The 21,799-nt window shown below is 45.4% G+C and overlaps 4 protein-coding genes across 5 annotated transcripts; 2 read left to right on the top strand and 2 right to left on the bottom strand.

The window, feature by feature from the left end:
- Nucleotides 1-429: 429 nt before the first annotated feature.
- DFL_006680 (uncharacterized protein) lies at nucleotides 430-2,367 on the top strand (the record flags this gene model as incomplete). The annotated part of the gene is made up of 3 exons (XM_067636146.1): nucleotides 430-913; nucleotides 1,238-1,435; nucleotides 1,601-2,367. The coding sequence occupies 3 exons, from the start codon at nucleotides 430-432 to the stop codon at nucleotides 2,365-2,367; spliced, it is 1,449 nt and encodes a 482-aa protein (XP_067487792.1).
- A 4,859-nt stretch (nucleotides 2,368-7,226) lies between these two features.
- Nucleotides 7,227-12,243, top strand: DFL_006679 (uncharacterized protein; the record flags this gene model as incomplete). 2 transcript variants are annotated; one of them, XM_067636144.1, is made up of 13 exons in its annotated part: nucleotides 7,227-7,239; nucleotides 7,312-7,386; nucleotides 7,459-7,496; nucleotides 7,633-7,681; nucleotides 7,740-7,864; nucleotides 8,063-8,776; nucleotides 8,838-8,973; nucleotides 9,039-9,133; nucleotides 9,210-9,306; nucleotides 9,382-9,591; nucleotides 10,067-11,592; nucleotides 11,650-12,075; nucleotides 12,136-12,243. In XM_067636144.1, the coding sequence occupies 13 exons, from the start codon at nucleotides 7,227-7,229 to the stop codon at nucleotides 12,241-12,243; spliced, it is 3,612 nt and encodes a 1,203-aa protein (XP_067487791.1). The 2 variants fall into 2 exon arrangements, with proteins under 2 accessions (XP_067487791.1, XP_067487790.1); XM_067636143.1 differs by lacking the exon at nucleotides 7,633-7,681 and having other exon boundaries at nucleotides 7,238-7,242; nucleotides 7,459-7,533; nucleotides 7,740-7,763; nucleotides 7,840-7,864.
- A 2,296-nt stretch (nucleotides 12,244-14,539) lies between these two features.
- Nucleotides 14,540-15,319, bottom strand: DFL_006678 (uncharacterized protein; the record flags this gene model as incomplete). The annotated part of the gene is made up of 3 exons (XM_067636142.1): nucleotides 14,540-14,940; nucleotides 15,049-15,093; nucleotides 15,154-15,319. 3 exons carry the CDS (start codon nucleotides 15,317-15,319, stop codon nucleotides 14,540-14,542), a joined length of 612 nt encoding a protein of 203 aa, XP_067487789.1.
- An 81-nt stretch (nucleotides 15,320-15,400) lies between these two features.
- Nucleotides 15,401-16,328, bottom strand: DFL_006677 (uncharacterized protein; the record flags this gene model as incomplete). Its single annotated transcript, XM_067636141.1, has 2 exons — nucleotides 15,401-16,203; nucleotides 16,277-16,328. 2 exons carry the CDS (start codon nucleotides 16,326-16,328, stop codon nucleotides 15,401-15,403), a joined length of 855 nt encoding a protein of 284 aa, XP_067487788.1.
- Between the last annotated feature and the right edge of the window lie 5,471 nt (nucleotides 16,329-21,799).

The raw sequence follows: 21,799 nt of genomic DNA, 5'->3' as shown, positions 1-21,799 counted from the left end.
TTGATACTAAGTCCTTGAAAAAAAGGAAGAAGACAGATGTTTCAGATAAGATGTCACCGATCTCAGAAACATGGGCTTGGAGGCTCTGCATCTGGAGCCGAGTTTGCCTGGCCTCAAATCGCATCTGGACTGGACCCACACCCTCCTCTTCGCAACGCAACGATTTTGAGACTTAACGGCGCCACGTTCTAGGCTGGCCCCAACATGACAACAGGTGGGCTTGTGTCTCGCTAAGTATTTCCAGACTTCGAATAGGATGCAATGCCACGGATTGACCCCGGGGGCACGATGTCCTAAAGGGATTACAGCCAGCATTTAGCTTGTACTTGGGTTTAGGCTTCCACCCACAACCCTTGCCTTTCTTATCCTGCTTTCTCCCTTCGAGACTCTTTTTAAGAGAGGGGAAAAATAACTCTGGGGAGCACGTGGATGGATCCACAGGAAGAGTCCATTGGCGTAGCGGGTGTGGTTTCAACGTCACGGAAAAGAAGAAGATTATCATCAACATGCAGCAAGGATTCATTGGAGCCTATCACCTCGGTGTCAGACATTTCAAGCCTGAATGCGAACTACCGGGGTAGCAAGGCGCATATCCCATCGGAGATCTACAAGCCCATGGAATCTTCAAGTCGAGGTAGCGACGGCTGCGGCAGCGGAAGATTCCAGTTGCTCGCTTTCGGGTGTAATGTCTATGGTCAATTGATTGACGGCCCAGGTTGGAGGATTGAAACGAAATGGAAAGCGACGGAGGTATATACCGATTGGTTGAAGAACGAGAATGCGGATAGAGACGATACCCCTGCAGAACCGACGCGGGGACCTAATTTGTTCACATCTGTGGATACCCCCACGGTTGTGATGACGGCTAGGGAGTCCATGCGAGTTTTGTATGTGGGGAATAACAGCATCTGTGGTAAGCTCTTCCCCATACATCTTATTCTGAGTAAATTGAGCAGACGGATATTTTCGTTTGTTTAATTGAATGGCAATATGTCGTCCAAGCTTGATTATAGGCACCAGGAGAAAAAGAGTCCGTACCTACATAGACGAGACCATGTGTCAAGATATATGTCTCGTAGTCCAATTGGGTGTGCCTAGAATCGACTAAGGATGACGTACGACTCATCTTCTCACCTGACTGTATCTGTTCCGTCAGTCTCGATTGCAAATTACATCTCGCACGTGTCATTTAATATGCTTTCGATAGGATACTAATGTTATAATTTGATCCCAATAGTTGAACGGGACGGGAATATCTACCTCCGTGGCCTCCTCCCGACGCTTGCGCCGGGTAACTCTAGAAGACTCCGGGAGCTTGCTATTCCGCTTCCTCTGGGGGTTCAGGCTCACAATGTCACGAAATCATTTGGGACCCGGTGGGCGTTCCTCGGTCTAATATTATCGGACGGGAGCGTCTGTACATTTTCACTGTCAGGTTGGTCATTCGCAGTAATTCGTTGTACTGCAACCGAGAATCCAGTAGATGACATACAGATAAACAGACTTGGTGAAATCTGCTTCCTGTATTCGTCTTCTACCGTGGGATCTGGGGCGGGAAACTCCATAATTAAAGTATATCCCGCAATACCTTCAATTACAGAGCACCTCTATGATGCCTCATTGCAGTCATTATCGTTTAATACTACCTCTCCAATATCAACTTTTAATCTGGATTCGGACTACCCTGGTGAAGGCGTTTTACAGCAAGATATATTTAAATCGATAGCCTCCACATCCACCGGCTTCATCGCCTTGACTTCAAACAGCAATATATATACATACGGCGATAAACGGTTTAACTCCCTAGGTCGTTCACCCGATGCTACTATAGCTTCAACAACTAGTTCTAATGCTCAAGGCTGGGGCCAAGTCACAGCTCTCGAAGGGATTGTTATAGAACACATTAGTGCAAACTCCGGCGGACATGTACAGGGGGCGCTAGCAGAGGATGGGACAGTATACATCTGGGGTGGTGATGGGACCGAGAACATAAACGTCTCGTTAACTTCGGGCACCGAGAATGTGAAAGAAGACGAAGAAGTTGCTATGGTTGATATAGTTTCCCCTGAAACTAATGAGCCAGTGGGGTTTGATGGGGTTAATGTAGGGGAAGACTATGTTGTGCTAGTTGAAGAGGGTGGTAAAGGCATATGGGTTTCTGGGGGGAGTGATATGGGGCAAACGGGGTTTGGGAGAGAATACAGGTGTTTACCAACGGCGCTGGAAGTCGATGAAGAGATAAAGAGGCGGAAGGGGATATGGAGGAAACTGGATCTTGGGATACTCGAAGGTGGCATGAAGATAAGGCAGGTCAGTTGCGGATCTGGATACACAATTATACTCCTGGACTCGAATATCGGGACATAATGTCAATACTGGCGAATCTATCATTGAGGGAGATTAATGAAGGGCAGACCTCGTAGCTAAGTTGATTACCTAGGTACTAGTACCTATAGCCTTGTAGCATCGACAAAGACTAACTTAAGCGTTGGCTAAGCTTAGTCCTGTATTGCGCCGCGGCCCACACCAGTAGGGCTAAGCTAATGTGACTCCATTACAAGCTATAACGTACTCGACGTGCATATCTTGAGACACAACCTAAGTATTATATATATGCGCAATCCAATCTATGCCCCCGCTCTCCCCCCCTCTTTCTAGAAATACATCCAGGCCAAACGTACTGCCTATCTATAATATCACATGATAATTTTGAAGCTCAAAACTAGGGAAATTTGTGATTGGGTGTTTCCCGCTCTCTCTCTTTCTCTTAACATCTTTTACCTGCCAGCCTCCCTTCCACCTTGAATATGCGCAATCTTCTCCCCTCTGTGATAACATACTTAGGTATAGACTAGACGTAAGGCCTAATTAGAATGTCACATGATTATTAATATATTTTGAAGCTCAAACCAGATAGATTTCTGATGTGGTTTTCATCGGATATCAAGGTTCTAGCGGCCTCTCGCTCCCAAGATATTTATATTTACCTACCAAATTAGAATAGATGCTATAGAAAAAATACAACAGACTAGAGGAAGAATGATAATCTATATAATGCGACAAAACAGGTAGAGTGAGAAAAAAATAAAGTTCATGCTACTATTGCTTCACTTAGCGACTGGTGTCGATCACAGTCCAGAACTAATATTTGTTAATGTCGGTTTGGTTGGAATATTGTTTGGAGAAAGAGTAGTGAATAGCGCGGTTAACGCTGTCGGTTTAATCTAGCCGACGTAACTGTAGTAGTTTTCTGCGCGCTTGACATTTAGATGGCAGTGTCGATGTAATCGTATTCTACATTTTGCATCAAATCTTTTCACATCTAAGAGAATTTAATGGACCTTTCCGGATATATTGACATAACGTTGTTGGGAGATGTATGTGTTATTAGTGTTGGATATTTGGCAATAATCTACTATATACAGCTTCATATGGTCTCGAACAAAACCTTGCCAGTTCATACTATAATAAAGAAAGAACCCCAGCTTGTATAAATCCAAACAAGCCCCGCCTCAGTTTCTAAACGTTACAGACTTAAAATCAGGACAGCGAATTTATGTGTTAGTTTTCCGAGGAGGGAATTACTATTCTCCTCAACAGGTCTAGAGGATGGTTTTAGTTTGGTATAGGTATTAACTATATTGGCTGCTTGATTGGTATTTTTTGTTCTTATTCTAGTTGTGTCTATGAGTCCAGGCCGGCCGGAAACTAGGAAGCATTGTTGTATTTTATCCTTAGATTTTGCGTTGTGGTCAGGTCGATGACTGCTGCACAGCAAGTGCTGATTCTAGACTGCTTCACTGGGATGTAGCACTGCTGCCCCTGAAAATTGATTGAAATGAACCCTGTTAATGGTAAATAAATGCGCCTTGCGCCCAGGATAAATGGCCTGTCGGTAATTTCTCGATTCGTACTCTATAGTCTTTGGATGCATCAATTGAGCTCAAACCTGCAGATTGGATAGGCACCCAACCGGATCTAGAACACTATTGAAGTTAGTTCTTTCTCTAAAAACGCGTGATTTGTAGCTTCAGTCATCTGGAAAGGAAGTTCGTATTCTAGGGTAATTAGTCGGAGTATCTTCAGTAGAGAAAGTTAGCGATGCATCTATATCCTTCCTAGTCTGCAGATCTTAAAATCACGCACTTCTCACCTGGGGAAAAGACGGCCCCTAGACTACTTGGCGAAGATTCCGTCGCTACCCCGTAAAAAAAAGGTAACGGGTTTCCGATCGTGTTTCCCCAGGCAAGGCTGTGACACTTGCGTCGTCCAGGTGTGACAGACCAAATACCAGGATCCCGGGACCCACTTGTTGGATATTTTTGATAGATCATTCGTTGATAAAGGCATGGGATCGCATCGTGGGAATTATCGTTAGTGCGGTTCGTGCATAATGTATCATGTAGCAGGGTTACCGTGTTCTTCTCCTTTACTATGCAAGGAAAATTCTATGCTATATATGTGGTCTAAGCTGGAGGAATCGGACTTTGAAGGTGGGAGTTTGACCCTTTTTTTCGGTTCGACTTCGGTAAAATCCTTGAATGGTCATGGGTCTAGGATAAGGATATGGACTTGGCGGTGGGGCGGTAGGAAGTATCGGAAATCGGGAATGGGGCCGAGCTTTTCGTCTGGGGATGTGGTGGCTGTGGCATGGCTTTGGAGCGGTGACGTTGGTTATAGGCAAGCGTAGATCTGTCTCGTATTCGTTATTTGTGTAAGTTTAGAGTACTGTTGTAGCCTCCAATATATATCAGCTGCTTGGATATCGTGGTATCCATATCCTGAAGGGGGTTTAGCGGCTGGAGTGCCAAAGTATAATTTTTATTTTTTATATATAGTATGCGGCTTCGTAATCCCTATAATTTCAAGTAGCAAATGGAGATCAGTCGCACATTGTCACGCTCGATTTTGCTGTTGCCTGTGTGGCGATTTATAAACCGATGTAGCACAAGCATTTATTGATTTGTTCGTGTGGCTCAAATGTCTTCGTCAATCACTTTCTCTGGGCCTACTTTGGATTGTTATTGGATGCTATCACTCGGCTGGAGCGGCTAATGTTGGCTGAATGGCCATCGGTGGGCTGGCGCGACAGTGGGGAGAAAACATTAATGGCTATTAGGTTCGATACCTAAGCTTTCCGGGCCTCTGGTTTCAACATCTGCAAGCCAAAGACATTTTTCCAAACTCAAAACCCGTTCACTGAAAATAGAAATGAGATTAATCGGGGATGATATCATGATGTTGGGATTTCAAAGGTCGAATGCAAATGTGTAACCAAAACCATCCTTCAGATTTCGGAAACTCACTAAAAGATCGTGCAGAAATATCCCGAACCTTCACCAGCTTTAAATATTAAATCCGAATCTAGCACCTGGTCCGCGGACTAATAATCGACGATCCTGTAGTTGGGGGGCTGATGACACTGAAGAAATAAGCATGGGCTCCGAAGCTGATTCGCAAATCCAACCTGCACAGGCGAGAATTACTGGCAGCCCAAAGTGCCAAGTTTTGTGTTCCTACAATTCCACGTGGACGGCGTTCAACTTGATTCGCGAGCGAAAGCTGGCGAAGCCCCACCTCCACCGGGCTTTTTCTTTTTCTTTTCCCTTTCCCTTGCTTTTGTCTTTTTTCTCTCGTCCACGGCTGATGGACAAATGGTCTGACGACAAGGTTGCATTGGGGAGAGGAATGGCACGGGACAATGCCCGATGGTATTTTGTCATATGGAATGCGAAGTTATGATGATATGAAGTTGTGGTCAACGAGTCAAGAATCAGCTTGGCATCATGGAGCTTTGAATATTTCCCGGGAGGACAAACACTGTCAATTTTGAACGATGTTCAACGATCGTAAGTCGAGCCACTCAAAGCGTGCAAGAAGGCACAAGAAGCAAGTCCGGTGAGATGAGTAATAGATATGCGTAATATTGGAAAGGCGTATCGACTCCTTGCGTCTTTATATGCACTGCTGATATCATGATTTGATGCATGAGCATATGAGCAGTTTTCTAGCTGGCGGCTGCTCGTCGAAGATAACAATTGTTAGTGCTCATTCATCGTACATCTATACATACTAACGCCTGATCGAACTGGTGACAAGTCAACTTGAGAATTGAATGAAAAAGACTCGCTCGAATGCGTGGCCCTGTGGTCATGTTATAGTTAGCTCAATTAAACCCCCTCGCGGGAGCCGAGAGCCGAGTCTCGAGTTGTCGTCGCCAGCCGTCTGGTCTCGATCGCGAGAGGCAAAACGAAAAAAAAAAGGCACACGAGGGGACTGCCCGAAATTAGAGGCTCCACTTGAGTTCGAGTATCTTGCGTACAACTGATCCGGTTTGCATTTGACGTCGGTGATATCTCGCTTGTTAACGGTTCCTCTGGCACGCATTCCTTTTTTCCGCTTGCATTAAAATTTGCTTTTCAATCAATGCGGGAAAAATAAAAAAACTTCCTTTTCATGTTAGAGCTGTGCTGAGGGGTAGTTTTCCGAACTAAACTGGGAAAAAACTTGGATACCTTGAGCCACGCAAGTAGTCATATCATGCTCTGCTAGTAGTTTTCGTGACCTTTTGTCTATTTCTTGACATCAGTTGACTGACCATTCCATACCGGCCATTGGGGTTCAGCCGTCGCTTGTCAGGTTGACCCCCGGCCGTTCCTCCGCAGCCCTTGTATACGAAACCCCAGACCCCAGCTCTTATATTCCCACGATAATAAAATTTAGACTTTTAACTGCCTAGGTAGTTGATATCTCACTCACTCTGTCCTCTCATTGCATTACCAAGGTACTGGTTCAAGTCTTGGTACATACCCGCAATTGCAAGAACCATACCTTTGTCGAAGTTTGCCCGTCTGCAGTCTCCCTGGAAAGGTCAAGGGTTAGCAGTCTCTTGAGTTTAGCGTCGTCGGTTGGACTGGGCTGGGTCTGCTAGCTGCCCTTGTACCCACTTTGAACTTGCAATTCCAGGTCTAGTCTGTTCTTCCTTTCTTACCTACAGCGGACTTTGCATATCTGTTGGTTCCTCTCCAGGTTTTCGTTTTCTACAACTGGTGATTCCAACTGCAACATTACGACTACCGACTTATTCCACCTGGATCTGGATCCAAATCTGAACCCGAATCTGAATCTGGCCCGTTAACTTTTAGCAACTTCAACCCCGTCCTAAATTTCGATCTTACTCCACTCAACGTACCTGAATCCGGAGGTTATCTCTGGTGGAGAGTTAAATGTTCCGGGAATGTGGTTTATATAGGGGGATTCAAATATAGATTTCTCGCTTCATGTTTTAATTCGGGACTGAGTTTCGAACAGCCGCATTTTGGAACGGGAGCTTAACTCGCAGACTCGAACTCCACCATCCATACCTCATACATACTACTTACGTACGTACGTACATACAGTCAGCAGCAGCACGAGAGGGGTATATCGGGATCAGTATCCGAGTTCAAATTCTCGTAGGATTCGTGACTTTCAACCTGCTTTCGATCGTGCTTCTCGTCATTCGAATTCACGTTCCACTGGATTGAAACTGCGGTAACACCTACTCGACCTTCATCCTTCTTTCCTTCCACCTTTCCTTCTTTCAAGTCAGTCAGTGTAGGACTGTGTATCCTTGGATTGGATCGGTTTCAGAATCCTCACAAGCACCGCCAGCATCGATTCAGTTTTGGTGTGCAGTTGGGTACCTTACAACGAAACCGACAGTTGGTTGCAGTGCACTGACAAGTCACCCGCCTCAGAACCAGCGTTTCAGCCAACATTCGGTCGAACAAAGGCGACTCGATATGCAGTGACCCCAAAACCCGACTATCAGCCAATTCGTTGTTCTGTTTCTTCTAGGCACTTGGATTCAATTCTTTTCAAGGTAAATTTATGGTCTTGTTCTTTCCGCTTAGATATTCATTTATCTGCAATACGCACATTATGTGCTGTTGTATACGTAGTCCAGTCACTATTTTATACTTTCGCAATGGCTATTCTTGAGATTATCGATATCTACTCCAATTCTGAGCGACGTCATCAGCCCTTCCTGTCTCTTATGCTGACACGGGTTCTCAACCAGGGAGACCACCAATCCAAGATGATCACCGCAGCAGGCGCAGGGGCCTCCTTCTGCCTGGCGACACCGGCTCGCCTGCGACCGCAGAACCAGCGTAATCCGCGGGTTCTAGGGACTGGGCAAGCTTCACAAACGACCCTCGGAACCTATAATCTCCAACGAACTCAGTCCGCGGCATCTAATTATTCTCAGAGTCCAAATTCTACTTACGCACCTTCCATTAACTCTCCCACTCGGACGGATAGGATACCCGAGGTTACAGAGATATCAAAATCACGTCCGTTTTTTCCCGCTCCCCTCTCACCGCCAATTTCACATCCCGTGTTCCGTAATCCCTCCTTTTCTGCGTCTTCAGCGGCACTTTATCATGATGCATTACTTCAAGAGGATGGGTTGCTCAGACCCAAGTCACCGGGGTCGTTGTACAGCTATAACACAACTTCATCAGATGCTACAGCCCGACAGTTTAGCAGTATATCCGAATCACTGGAACCCGAAGAGCTATCAGATGATGACGGGGAAATCTCTCCAACTTCACCAGCCGCCCCTCGACAATTCCCACCTTGCATGGCTAGTCCCCTACCAGGGGTTATGTCTCGCGTTCATAATTCTCAGCTAGACTTACAGGCGTTTAACAGCAACTCTGGCGATCTTTTGGTTTTTCAAACTTCAGATTCTCCTACAAGTCCTGATGATGCGCATAGAATCTCTGATACGGTATGAGACTTGACTAAATATTCTATTAGGGATGAAGCTCACTCTCTGGCTCCCATCTTAGATGACTTATTCCTTAGACCAGAGCTCGCAGGAAATCTGTATCGTCGTATTGGGGGTAGAGAACTCTGGAAAAAGCACCTTTATACAAAAATACAACGGGCCAAAGAGAACACCTATCAACGGTGTTAGTCAACGAGGTAGGTTGGAGAGCAGCTTCTCTAACATATTGACACGGCTCGTTAATGCAATCTGTGTCTCAAAGTTTACCGTTACGGCGATTTAAGATATGTCGTTAGACTCGTCGAGATGGATTTAAGCGCTCTTGATATCAGAAGTAGTAATTTCACTTGGCCGTCTGTAGGTTGCCGCCTGATATGCATCACCCGGCTTCTTCTTTCAGTTTATGGGAATACTAACTACGGCTCACTTGCAGCTGCACGACGGCACTGAAATCATGACCGCCGACGGAATCTTAGTTATTTTTGATGTGAATGACAGAACAAGCTTGGATAAAATCCCAGATGTTACAGGTGAGTCCACCAAAAGTCCCTGCACAAACCGTGATATTCCATCTGTGTGCAGGTAAATGCTGAAGCCTAGTGTAGATTTCTTTTTCAAGGCCGAAATTCCCACGATTCTTGTGGCATCAAAGTGTGACTCGCCCATTCAGATGCGCGATTTACAGCCTGAAGCTGTTGAAGCATTGAAGCATACCTTGGGCGTGGAGGTCGTGGAGACGTCCTCATCTGATGGCGGGCAAAGCCAGAAGAGGTGTGTTTCTTTGATGCTTTCTAACATCATTCAGCGCAAAGCTGGTAAGTTTCTTGGATTTTTCTTGATCTGGATGCATGTTTCTCGGAAGGGAAAAACCTTCCTCTGCAGTAAAAGTCATCCCATCTTCAGTTACTCGTGTTGCTCGTATGATCTCGAGAGCGGGGTCGAAAGCCCTTGGGATGTTGAGCTGGTGGCCAAAGCTATAATTTCGCGTGGCGGCCGGCTGCAGAAAAGGGAAGGTGCAGGGCTCGCCTATGGGACCCAAATCCCAACCTCAAAAACCACCATAGGTCGCACAAAGCCACCCAAGATTGTTTATATTTCTTACGACCAACGACCAGCCCTTGCAAAAGAGACCTCTCTAGCGCCCCATTGCAAATGCTTCTACGAGATTTGCGAGAATTTTTGAATTGAACGTTGTGTTTAACGTTTTTGACTTGGCTTTCACTTTTTTTCGCGGTTACAAAATGTTGTTCTTGATAACAGAGTTTACTGATTACAATATCTGCTTTGCAGAAGTAAAGGCAGCCACACAAGCGAATGAACGGAGGCGAACCAACTCTGGATACAGCGCGCGATCCGTTTCGCCATTTTCTGATCCCAAGCCCAATCATGGTCGCGCAAGCTCGGAGTTATCAATATCGATTTCAAAAACTCGAGATATACCAGAAGGAGGGAAAGGACATCATGGAAGGGCAACTAGATCGTTGTCTGCCTCAAGTGGTATGCTTTTGTCACAAAGCAGAACTTCGCACTCAACTCCAAATTCGCCGATGTCAAATATTCGGGCATACACCCAAGATTTCAATCCGTCCTTTGGGAGGGAAACCGCGAATGAGGATGATTTCTCTTATTTAAATGCCGACCACGCTGCGTATGACAGTGTAGCGGCCAACTTTTTACGATCAAAAAGCACATCAGCGGCTTCTCCTCACGTCCTACAAGGAAAACCTGAGCACTCGTCGTCACTCAGTGAGGTTATGTTTGATCGGGATCAGGCTCTACAGCGAATAAATTCTAGTTCCGGTGAATACAATGGAGTAGCATGGGAAGATTTGGTGGACAGATTACTCGCATACCCTATGTCGAGGGCGGACCAAGATTTTGCGACCGTTATGCTTTGTTTTTTCAGAAAGTTTGCGGCTCCGGTGGATCTCCTGGATTCGATATTGGCGAAATTCGAGAGGGTCAACAAGGACGAACCTATCATCCTCCTTCAAATGAACGAAAAGATAAGGATATTGTCAAGGTTGCATTGGTGGGTTTGGGAGTGCCCTGGGGACTTTGCGAACGCAGATACAAAACAGCGGACGATAGATTTCGCCCGTTCTCTTGAAGGCAACCGGACCTTTGCTGGTATGGCTAAAGACATCATCGCAATTTTGAACCGACCTATCGAGGACGAAGATCAAATTTGGGGGAAGAGGGACACAGACTCGCACCGATTCAGCATGCCAGGATACATGGCAATCCACCCACCTAGCAGCCCGACTTTCCCCATGCATATTACCCAACCATATCTACAACCGAACTCTCCACCACCTCGGAATATGTCGATAGTTTCGACCCTATCGTTCAAATCCGGCGCGAGTGACGACAATAGCCTCACAGCGTACAGCCCAGTCACTGATAGAACAAGGAAAGACAGCTATATCTCAAATGCATCGCTAAGCCCTACACTGGACGCTCAGGCAGGGATGATGAATATATCAAGTTTGCTGGATTCTCTGCCACACGGCCAAACCACCCCTCGAGGAATCGGAGAACAATATTCGATATTCATGGAGCTTCCTGATGAAGACATCGCACATGAACTCACACGAATAGATTGGACTATGTTCAGCCGTATAAAACCTCGGGACTTCGTGCGACACGTTAGTGTGCCTGCCGCAGAGAAAGAAAGGATACCGAGCTTGAAATACATGAACAAACTAATTGTCCACTTCAATCGTGTTGCATACTGGGTTGCTAGTATCATCCTAGAGCGGCCGAAGGCGAAGCACAGGGCGAGGGCACTAGAAAAGTTTATGAACATTGCATGGGTATGACTCGAGTAGCGTTTCGGAATAGTCGAGAGCTCGCTAACAGAAACAACATAGATTCTTCGCCACATGAACAATTACAACTCACTTGGTGCAGTCATTGCAGGTGTAAATGGCCTTGCCATTCATCGTCTCACCTTAACCCGTAGCCTTGTCAATGAGGCTATTCATAAAAACTTTATGCGACTCGAACTTTTGATGGGAACTCACAAAAGCCACTTTGCCTATCGACTAGCGTTGGAAAATACAACGACAGAACATATTCCTTTCATTGCACTACACCGAAAGGACTTAGTGTCCGCCGACGAGGGAAATCGAAGTTTTCTAGGCGACGGCGCTAGGATTAACTGGAAGAAATTTGAAATTATGGGCGATATCCTCCTCACGTTGACAAACAGTCAATCGATGCCCCATAGAGATCTAAGACCTAATCCTATGACAAATCAACTAATCTTCGATGCCACGGGAACTATAAATGACGATGTAAGTTGAAATTTCAAAAGCGTGTTATGACGGAATATATCTAACAATTTTCTTCATCAGCAACTCATGGAGGGCTTTTCAGAACTGTATGAGCGAAGCGTCCTTTTAGAACCCGGAAACCATCCACAGGATGCGCAACGAGCGAGGCGAGGGTGGTTCAAACGGTGATCGGCACTACTTCAACAGACGCCAGACTCCCTAATTTCCAATACCATAAACTTTTTCAATTCGGCCTTCGCGCAATTTTACATTTCTAACGATCTTTATAATACCGACCACAGACAGAACCAACTGCCCAGCACCTCGATAAATGCATTACAAAAAAAGTACAAAATAGCGTTTTGAAGCGGTTGTTCATCGTATTTGTTAGTTGTATTTTTGCGATTTCAGTTCATTTCATTTATACTACTACCTACCTATTTGCAAAACGAGGGAATACTTGGCACATCTATCAACACCCATACCCCATCTGTCATTGGCATGTTTCCTGGCTTAGGATTTCGGTGTTTTTATTATTATTGTTTACCGGAACTACGGGCGTTCTTCTTGGTTTTTCCCTCTCATATTTATTTGGCCTTAAGCTTTTGTGATCTGTTATCTTGTTAATTGCTTCCAATACATGGCTTCTGGCGTTCTGTTTTCCCTTTCCTTTTTCTTAATCTTATTTCTTAATACTCATTCATATTATCAGCTCATGTGCTTTGCGGGTCTAGATGTTGTCGAAATCTTAGTCACAAATCTAGAGTTTTATCCTGCATGTGCAATTAATTGCTCTTTGTCCTAAATTCATACTAGGAGGTTGTGTTTCTCTTCGGGTCTCAAGTCTATCCTTTTAACGGTTGGCCTCTCTTCTTGTTCTTCTTCTTTCATTAGAAATACCTACTCCTCATAGTTATAGATTTTGTAATATACATATGCATTATTATGCGCATGAGAAAGAACTATGAGATCCTAATTAAGTTCTAACTTGGTGATATATCATGGTATGCTACTAGAGTAAGTTGTTGAGGTTTACTTTCACGCTCTTCGATCTATTAACTATAAACGGACGTACAAATTACAATTGATGATCAGAGGTTTGAAAGCGATCGAGGGCTGTAATCTCCCCGATGGCTAATTAGGAAACCTCCACTATGTACTACCTCAGTAGGTATATGTATATCGTCCCGTCCTTTTGATACAACGGAGGATATTTATTCTCGTCACGTAGGACTAGCTTGTTAACTTTAAGCGTGTCTCGACTAACTTTTAAGCTTAACTGACACTGCATACAACCTCGTGGTGTCTTGAATAATAAGACGACCATGTATCAAAATAATCCCGGCGACGAACGATTTACACAAAGAGTCACGTGGGCAAGTACCAAGCTTGCGTCTGTACAACTAGCGATCGCTCGGATATTCTGTTCCGCCCTTCTTCGAATTCTTGTATGATTAATAATTTCGGCATCAGACGAAAACGAGGGATAGTTGCACAACGGCTGATCCATGTTATTGATTCTCTTTTTCTGTTTTAAGTGGTACAGATAGGTGTGCAGTAGTCAACGAGCACCTGCAGTCGGGAAGTTTATGGGCTTAATTACAGCCACGTTTTTTATCAACAATAGTTTGGCAGATGAAGGTCTAGGTAGGCCTAGTGAGTTAGCTGCCTTAGGTCACGAGGATTCAATTACTTGATCTTGGGTTCTGGGATAGCGATTAACGGGGTGTACATATGTAGTGTTAATATATTTATGGTTTGGGCGTAGATCGTAATACCAAAGTTAATTAAACCGTCTTGTGGTGAAGCTAACAAGATACGTTGTGCTAAGGAGCTTTGGTTTCACAAGCTATGAAATTAAATGACTTTGAGATCGGAAATAAGTACCTAAGTAAATGGGCTAGAGTTTTGATGAGATATCCCTTACCGATTCGTTTAGGCAACAATGTGTCTAATGAGGGCTTGCTATCATAGAATCACACTTATGCATTTGGGAAGTGAAACGAGTAGTTCAAGATAAACCCTAAGCCTTTCGATTCTTCGACTATCAGAAAAACAATAATACTAGCAAAGAACAGTAGAGAGACTGGCTAATGTACATGGGTCCATCATAAACGGTAAGAATCAATAATAGTAGAACATGGGTAGAGGGGTAAGGTCCGATTTGAGTCGTAAGAGGAGAGTATCGAAGCGGGCCTTGCTCCGAGATAAAAAAGAAGAATGAACGTAAGAAGAGTGGAGAGTGTCTCGGTAGTGTGTAACATGAGCAGAGTGACAATGAAATAGTCAGGCTGCGACGTGAAGAGTAGAGTAATAATGGGTAGGGTATAACCAACTCCTCCAATCGTAGTGTGGTCTTGAGAGAAAAAAAGGGAAATCGAAAATTAAACAGACCAATCTCTAGTCCAGAAGTATCTGCAATCATAAAATATCTCCCTTAGAATTGGCCAGAATGTCAAATCGCGTAGCAGTGTTCGCCGCTCAGTTATTCAGAGTCCATGCTAGTCAAATAGTCGGCTTCCTCATTGCGGACCTTTTGGACGGCTTTCTTCAACAGGTCGTTATAGAACCATTCGGAATGAGCTGTGAACTTTAGCTCCTTGACGATCATATCCGTGAGGGTCTCTTGGATATGGTTGATGCGTGGGATGATGCCGGCAGAATTGGCTGGGATCTCGTAACCTTTGGGGACATCGTAATGTTTCTTCATGTATTCTTCACCATGAATAGCGACACCGTATTGGAAGTCGATAGCGTAGTTTTCGCCATCGAGAACGCCCAGGAGTTCCATACACTTGTTGTATGACTCCTCAACCTTCACCTCGATTCTTTTTAGCTTCTCGGATGCATCCTTCTTCTCCTTGATACCAACGTCGATGCGATGGGCTATCTATCTCTCTGTACCGATTGACAAGAGACTTCGTGCTCTTGTCCTTTGAGTATTGCCAACGGATGTGGTTCATCTGCATGTCCGTCGCCCCGAATGCATCGGACAGCCCCTGCATGAGCTCTTTGACTTGAGCGTAGTTATTACGCTCACTATATCTTTGTTAGAATGGGAGCTATTTCGGTTTTGATGAAAACTCAAGGTAAACTTACATCGTCTAATATGCGGCCTTGACCTGCGCGATGGCGGCCAAGGCAGATGCGTGGGTGTCTCTGGCGATGGAATCCTTGTTGGGCGAGGAGCAGACTTCGTGAGGTTGGCGTCGGCCGGGGTGGCCGAATCGCCGGAGGGGGTTAGACTTGGAGTCCGGGGTGGCATCTCTTCTTCTATGCCCCGATGGACGTCCTCGTCGTCCACCACGTCATCCCCCACAGGCTCGAGCTGAGACCCAGCAATTTCCTAAACTGCGGATTCAGCTTCAAGCTCGTCGGGAACGAGCGTGGTGTCCTCGAGGACGCCCATCGAGGTATCGACGGGACTCTGGAGAGGTGAGTAATGTCTGATAGGATCCTCGGTGGGGACCGCGACTGCCTTGATGACAACAGACTGAGACATCCTGAGGGCTAGAGGAGCCCCAATTCCCTGTTCAATCGCCTCTGCTGTACGTAAGTAGACCGGCCGAGCCTTCTTTGCAACGGTCTCTGGCTCCTGTACCAAAGTTTTGTCCTGAGCCTCGACAATAGACTGAGGAAGGGGAGAAGAGATGGTGACAGGAAGACGGGGAGAGATCGGAGACGAAGGATCGGCCACGACTTTCTGGGCTAGAACCTTAGTCTTGCGAGCTGGCATCTTACGCTGCCCAACTTTCTTGGTCTTCGGCATGATCTGGGAGGACTCATCAGGGATGTAGTCATCGTCTGGACCCAACTTCTTAGCCAGCTTGCTGGTAGCCTTGATGGTAGACTTGTACTTGGGCTTCGGCGAGCTATTCTTCACTGGAATCTTCAAAGAGGGTTTCTTCTTGCTGGTGACTACCTCCTCTTGCGTGAGAGGGAGGTCCCAAACGCTTGCTTCGACAATGTCGTTGCGACGCTTTGGCTGGGAAACCCGTTGCTGATTCATCGAAATATAATTTTCTGTTGTTTCAATGTCCCAGAAACTGGAATCCGGAGCATCGTTTGCAGTGATGCCCTGACGACGCTGAAGAAGACGCGACTTGAGCGTGGACTTCGCGGTTGTCTTTTCCTTACGGATCTTTGCAGCTGCAGTTGATAGGATAATATGTTAGCTAGATCATTACCAGGAAGTAACATGCTGGATTTAGATGAAACTTACCATTTCCAAGGTTGGAAGAGGCAGCTGGCTTCGAAATACGAGAAGAAGCCATTCCATCAGTTTTTCAGAAGATGTGAGTTGCCAGGTAAGATGGGTGCTTGTGAGGCCAGATGGATGCTACAAGCAGGTAACTTCCTAATGTCGTTGCAACGAGATGAGAGCTAGATATAGGAAGTTCGCGCTGCGACCGGAGCGTGCAACGAGAAATAGCAACGGTTTGATGAAGAAATCTTACCTTGGATGGAAGTATTGGAATCGCTCGGTGGATGTGATTGTCTGGGACCAAAACAATCGAGTTAGTAGGGAGCTTTGGACCTGATAAATCTCAGATCGATGAAGGAGAGGGTGTAACGGGATGCAGCTACAGCAGAGAACGTACCTTGAATGAAGTGAATCACGCGAGAGTCTCAATCAGGGAGTGATCGAGAACAGAGATGGGAACTCGATCGAGATCTCGAGCTAGTTAGCAGTGTGGAATAACAAGAGGATGAAGCTAATAGTAAGCTAAGAAGTCAGATGGATTTGATGATGATGCTGATGGTGGTGAGGTCGAGATGGAAGCTAAGACGCGTTTTGCTTGTCTGATGATGAAGAGGAAGTGAGGTGTTGGTGAAGAGAGAAAGGCGAGGAGGAGGAGGAGGAGGAGGAGCAAAGGGAGAGGGAAAAAAAAAGATGGATTTGTGGCTTTCAATGCGAATGGTCTTGTTGTTGTGTCTGTTCAAAAGATCTACAGCTGCTTGAAGCTCAACACGAATGATGTCGTCACAACACAAGAATTACAACCACCAAATACCTGATGAAAACGCATCAATGCTTCGAGGGAAGCTCTGCAATGGGCACCATGACGTATGAACCTCTTTCTTTCGTCATAATTTATTTGGTGCTAAAATCTACGTAAGCTGATAGACCGTCTTACTTTGAGGATACATCACGATCATGCTATTGTTTTCAAAAGAAAGAGTTTCGAGACCTTGTTGGATTTTGAACAGTCTTCCATTTTGGGAGCGACGACCACAAGTTAACCACATGGCCAATGCGGCAAAATCTATGGATGGCCCAGATCCGCCTATACTATGGTGCAACTTCTATATCCAAGGCGTAATGATTGAAATCGATTGCATTGAGGGAAGATGTTATCAATATTTAACATAAGAGCAAAGGGGTAAAGCTTAGTCGAGTCAGCGTCGAAGCGTTAGCTATAGGCTGGGGGAACTCCGAGATGAATTCGAGGATTTCCCTCTATGATTTGACATATGAAAGCATTATCATATTTGAATATTTTTTATAAGTGTAAAAGATAAGTTGCTAAATATCGGCATCTACCTTCCCAGCCGCATGGTATGTGCGTAAAAAAAAAAAGAACCGAGTGGCGAGAGAACAGTAATTAGTTTAGGATCGAAATATGTATAAGGCTAAACGTAAAACTCTTTGTACCTGTAGCTACCTTTGTAAGATTGCGAGGAATAAACCGTCTTGATCAAGAAGCGGAATTGATAAACTTATAAAGCATATTCGTAAGATATTAGTTGTCGAGGATATCCCAGCAAAAGTCGTAAGTGACCCCGGGACTAAGTCGTAAGTGACCCCGGGACTAAGTCGCAAACAGATTTGCAATTGTCAGATCACTCGCGAAGTCTCAGAATACAACTGCTAGATGTCTATGATATCGATGCTCACGTAACCTGTGGCCAACCGTTAACGGTCGAACGCACGTGTTTGAAAAACATTTATGCACCATGTCAACATTGTGCAGATGGGAGGTCCTACAATTCATGCGAGCGATAGAAACGCCAATCCAGGTATGATTGAAACGTCACAATATGCGTCTTTGGGTAATTATAATTTCACTACGTAAAAAAGGGATCAAGGAATCCTAGTAGATAAATACAAATATCGGGAGATGCTCGACATCATAGCTACATATCCTCGAGCGCGAAGCTACGTCGTTAGTCCTCGGCTGCTAAAACCTGGATGACGTGCAGAGTAGATTGGTGAACTCCCTTCCAACATAAGCTTGCAAATTGCCTCCAAATTAAACTTACTTTCCTAGTACATGAGGACACGGGTGGATACATGTGTGCCAATAGAGCCGAGGTATCAACCGAAGTGAACCCTTTCAACCTCCATGACCAGGAACCTCGACGGATTTCTCGAGTGAGTTTCAACGGTTGCGATGACGATGACGGCGAAGATTTGTTTCGACCATGAAGCTCGCCACCCTCACACGCCACCTAAATTTAAGACCATCGATAAGCACGGCTTCTTCAGATGCCGAGGGGCCTAGTCAACATGTTGGTGTGTAGGCATATGAGTCCCATCCCAAGCAGCAAAAAAACAACAATGGTAACCGGCATTCTGAGATGTGGATGCAACCAACACGGACGCCGTTCCGTCTCTCGTCTCTGGGACAAGTCAAGCCTTCACACTATTCCGGTGAATTTTCCGTGACCATTTCATGATGATTCTGGTCGGTAGTGGGACCCAATGCACTGTCAAGTACTCCAAGCCCAACTTAGCTAGCTTGTAGGGCAACAATACAGGTGGGTTCTGTGAGGCGGGAAGACTCGACATGCCGTTTACCTTGTCTAACCATATTCAAAATGCGGGGTAAAATAGTGGCAACCAAATTTAACTCGAGAGTAGCCTTAATATTTGGGGGAGCTGACAATTTGAGAACTGTGATGCTAGGTCTCGCGACTTGAAACGAAAGGTTTTTCGCTGTCCGTTGTAACAAATTTTTGGAAAGTCATCTTTCCCATAATATCAATAACTAGCCCAATTGCTGCAAGGATATCTCTGCTCAGCTTCGTTAACTAACAAAGAGCTGAGACCATCTAGTTTTCAGAAGTGTCAACTCTTAGTCTGGGCAGGATTTTCGCTGCTGCGAATTTTGCACGATTCATACATACTCATTTCTCCCCCGATCTCAACCCTACAGAACTGCCTGTTCACGTCTGTGCGTTTGCATTTCTCGATATTAGCCAGGAAGGCCAATCTGCCTCCTTCCTCATAGGTGACCAGACGAAGCTTTCATGTAAAAAGATCGGATAGCTGGCCGGTACTGTGTTGTGTAACAGTCCAAGTTTTGCGCTAACGGTGCGATATATTAGGAAGGTGCGAGAGAAAACCCCGTTTGCATATGTGTCGATATGTCATGTAGACTTGAGCATATCAGGTGATAGTACTGAATACCAAGATAGAACTAAGGTTGTGATACCCTCCAGGCTCAAGTGGGAATCTGCAGCTCAACCCATTGAAACTAAAGATCCACAGCCGCAAATGCACATGCTCAAGGCCGTATTGAACCGTCCCTGGCTTTGCGTCAGTTAAATGCTCTTGTGTTAGAATTTCCTAGGATGTTGGGGGCTTTCCCTGAACCGGCGACGTTGGATATTTCCAACCATTGAACGATTAATATTAGCCAAGGCCACGCAATCGAGGCGGGATCCGATTGAGGCGATATCAATTTGGCTTCCTCCGTCTCCGATCTCCGATACTTATATGTCTGCAATGAATTTGTAGTCGTATCGAAGTAAATACTGTTGAGGTTTATCCAAGACATTTTAAAATCTGTTTGAAAACGAAAAAACAAGAGTGGTGAATAATGCATGTCTCGACTTCTTCCCTCACATGGTCAGTTGCCGGTTGATTTGCGCGATTTTCCACCCAGGGAAGATGTATAGCAGCGGGATTATCGTACGGAGTCCTAAGCGACCCAATGGTGTTTAGGCTATCTGCATTCGTGTGGAGATATCCTGACATGGAGTCACGAACCGAAAAATCTCACCAACAGCCGCTTCGTGGACTGGGTAAGGTCCAACTTTGATGGACAAGTTAGGTTAACACGGTCCCTCGACATATACGGCTTTTCGTAATGTGTCTGTAGTAGATACCCTTGGACCGAAGGGGTTCTGCAAACGATTCTGTTTAACCTCGTGCGTGTGTGTGGAAGCACAAGGTCCAGGGTCTATCGTCTGAGACCAGCGGTACAGTAGACAAGGTCGAAGTTGGCAAGAAGCGTCTGGATGCATTGGTCAAGTAAGGGCTAAAGTAAAAAAATCCGGGAGCCTCTACCAGGATGACACTGACCCCTCCACAGACATTGTATTGAACGCCTAGGTGGCCCGACCGGTGATTCAGTGATCATACTATGTATGTAGCTGGGGCTGGAGCTATAGCTGAGATATGGTTCGCGAACTTGATATATCCAAAGCTATAGCAGTGTTGGAGTTAATGTGCATTTGTGTTGGTTAGTCGTAGTCTCGCTTCGGATTCTGTACGTCCGCTAGATGCCTCACCTCACCACTATACGCACTGCCATCAGCATGTAACGGCTATACATATACGGCTGGTAGAGCTACATATGCGAAACTCCATATGCACTTGAGTGGCGATTGATCAGTCAGCCTCGATCTCTGGTGGGTCTCGACGTCGGAATTGGAATGAGGTATGAATTTTTCGAGTTTTGCTTTGTATGAATGGGAATTTCCTGCTTTTGCATCGAGACCTCTATGGCTAGCCTCAAGGCCTAGTTCGTTACCCATAACTTAAAACCATTTTGAGCAGGTTACACGTTTAACGTTTTTCCCGATGGCAAGCCTCTTGTTATTGTTAGGTCCTGTGGCGAATAAACCTTCCCAAAGGCAAAACCAAAAACCTAGCTGTGACGCAAGTAGCGGCATGCTCCGTGATATCACTAGTAAATTTTTGTTTTTTGTTTTTTATATTTTTTTTAACCCTTCACTAAGACTCTCAGCTATCGAGATACACCATGGTACGACAACCTCGAATCCAATCGAGTGGTAGACGCCTCTTGGATTCGATCTCCGAAATCCAAGATATTTTACTTGATTTATATCTCAACTCGGAACTTTACTCTGATGAGGTGCGGAACACTCCAATGCATTGGCATTAAGCTCGTCATTGCCCAACGGCCCAGAGACTTTTCCTGCATTCGAGAATGGACCTGAACGATCAAACGCATTGGCATGCGGACAAGGACAAGCAAGTTAGCAGTGGTTGCATAGCGTCCGCCGTTCGTCTGGGGTTCCCCACAGCTAAACTCAATTGTCGAGGGGGTTTGGTGTGATAATAGGCGAAGAAAAAGGAAAAACTGTGCTTCCTTTTTTTCCTGAAAATGTTCCCTGCACCGAAAAGTCGAAAAGGTTCTCCAGCACAGTTAACTAACGAATCAGATGGGCAGGAGAGATTTCTCTTCCCCGCTAACGGAATGGTGTCGAGAAAAAAGTGGACAACTGATCACGATACACATATCTTCTCCAAACCTTTTTCCGTCTCGTTCGTTCGAGGCACTGCGAGGAGCCTGGTATTTTTCTCGGATCAAACGAGTCCAAATGTCCTGCCTCAAACGTAACCATGGTCTTATATAGAACACAGCGGCATCTTTCATGTATAGGTAGGTACATACATGCTACATGTAGGTGCAGGTGCAGACATGCTAAACTGACCCGTCAGAAATAGGACGTTTTTAGTTGCAGCTTTTTTAGTCTCTTGTCTTTGATT

Source organism: Arthrobotrys flagrans (assembly GCF_004000055.1).
Source record: "Arthrobotrys flagrans strain CBS H-5679 chromosome Unknown unitig_8, whole genome shotgun sequence".
NCBI classification, from domain to species: Eukaryota; Fungi; Ascomycota; class Orbiliomycetes; order Orbiliales; family Orbiliaceae; genus Arthrobotrys; species Arthrobotrys flagrans.
Note: the sequence above shows the minus strand (reverse complement) of the source record. Positions and strands in the feature narration are given on the sequence as shown.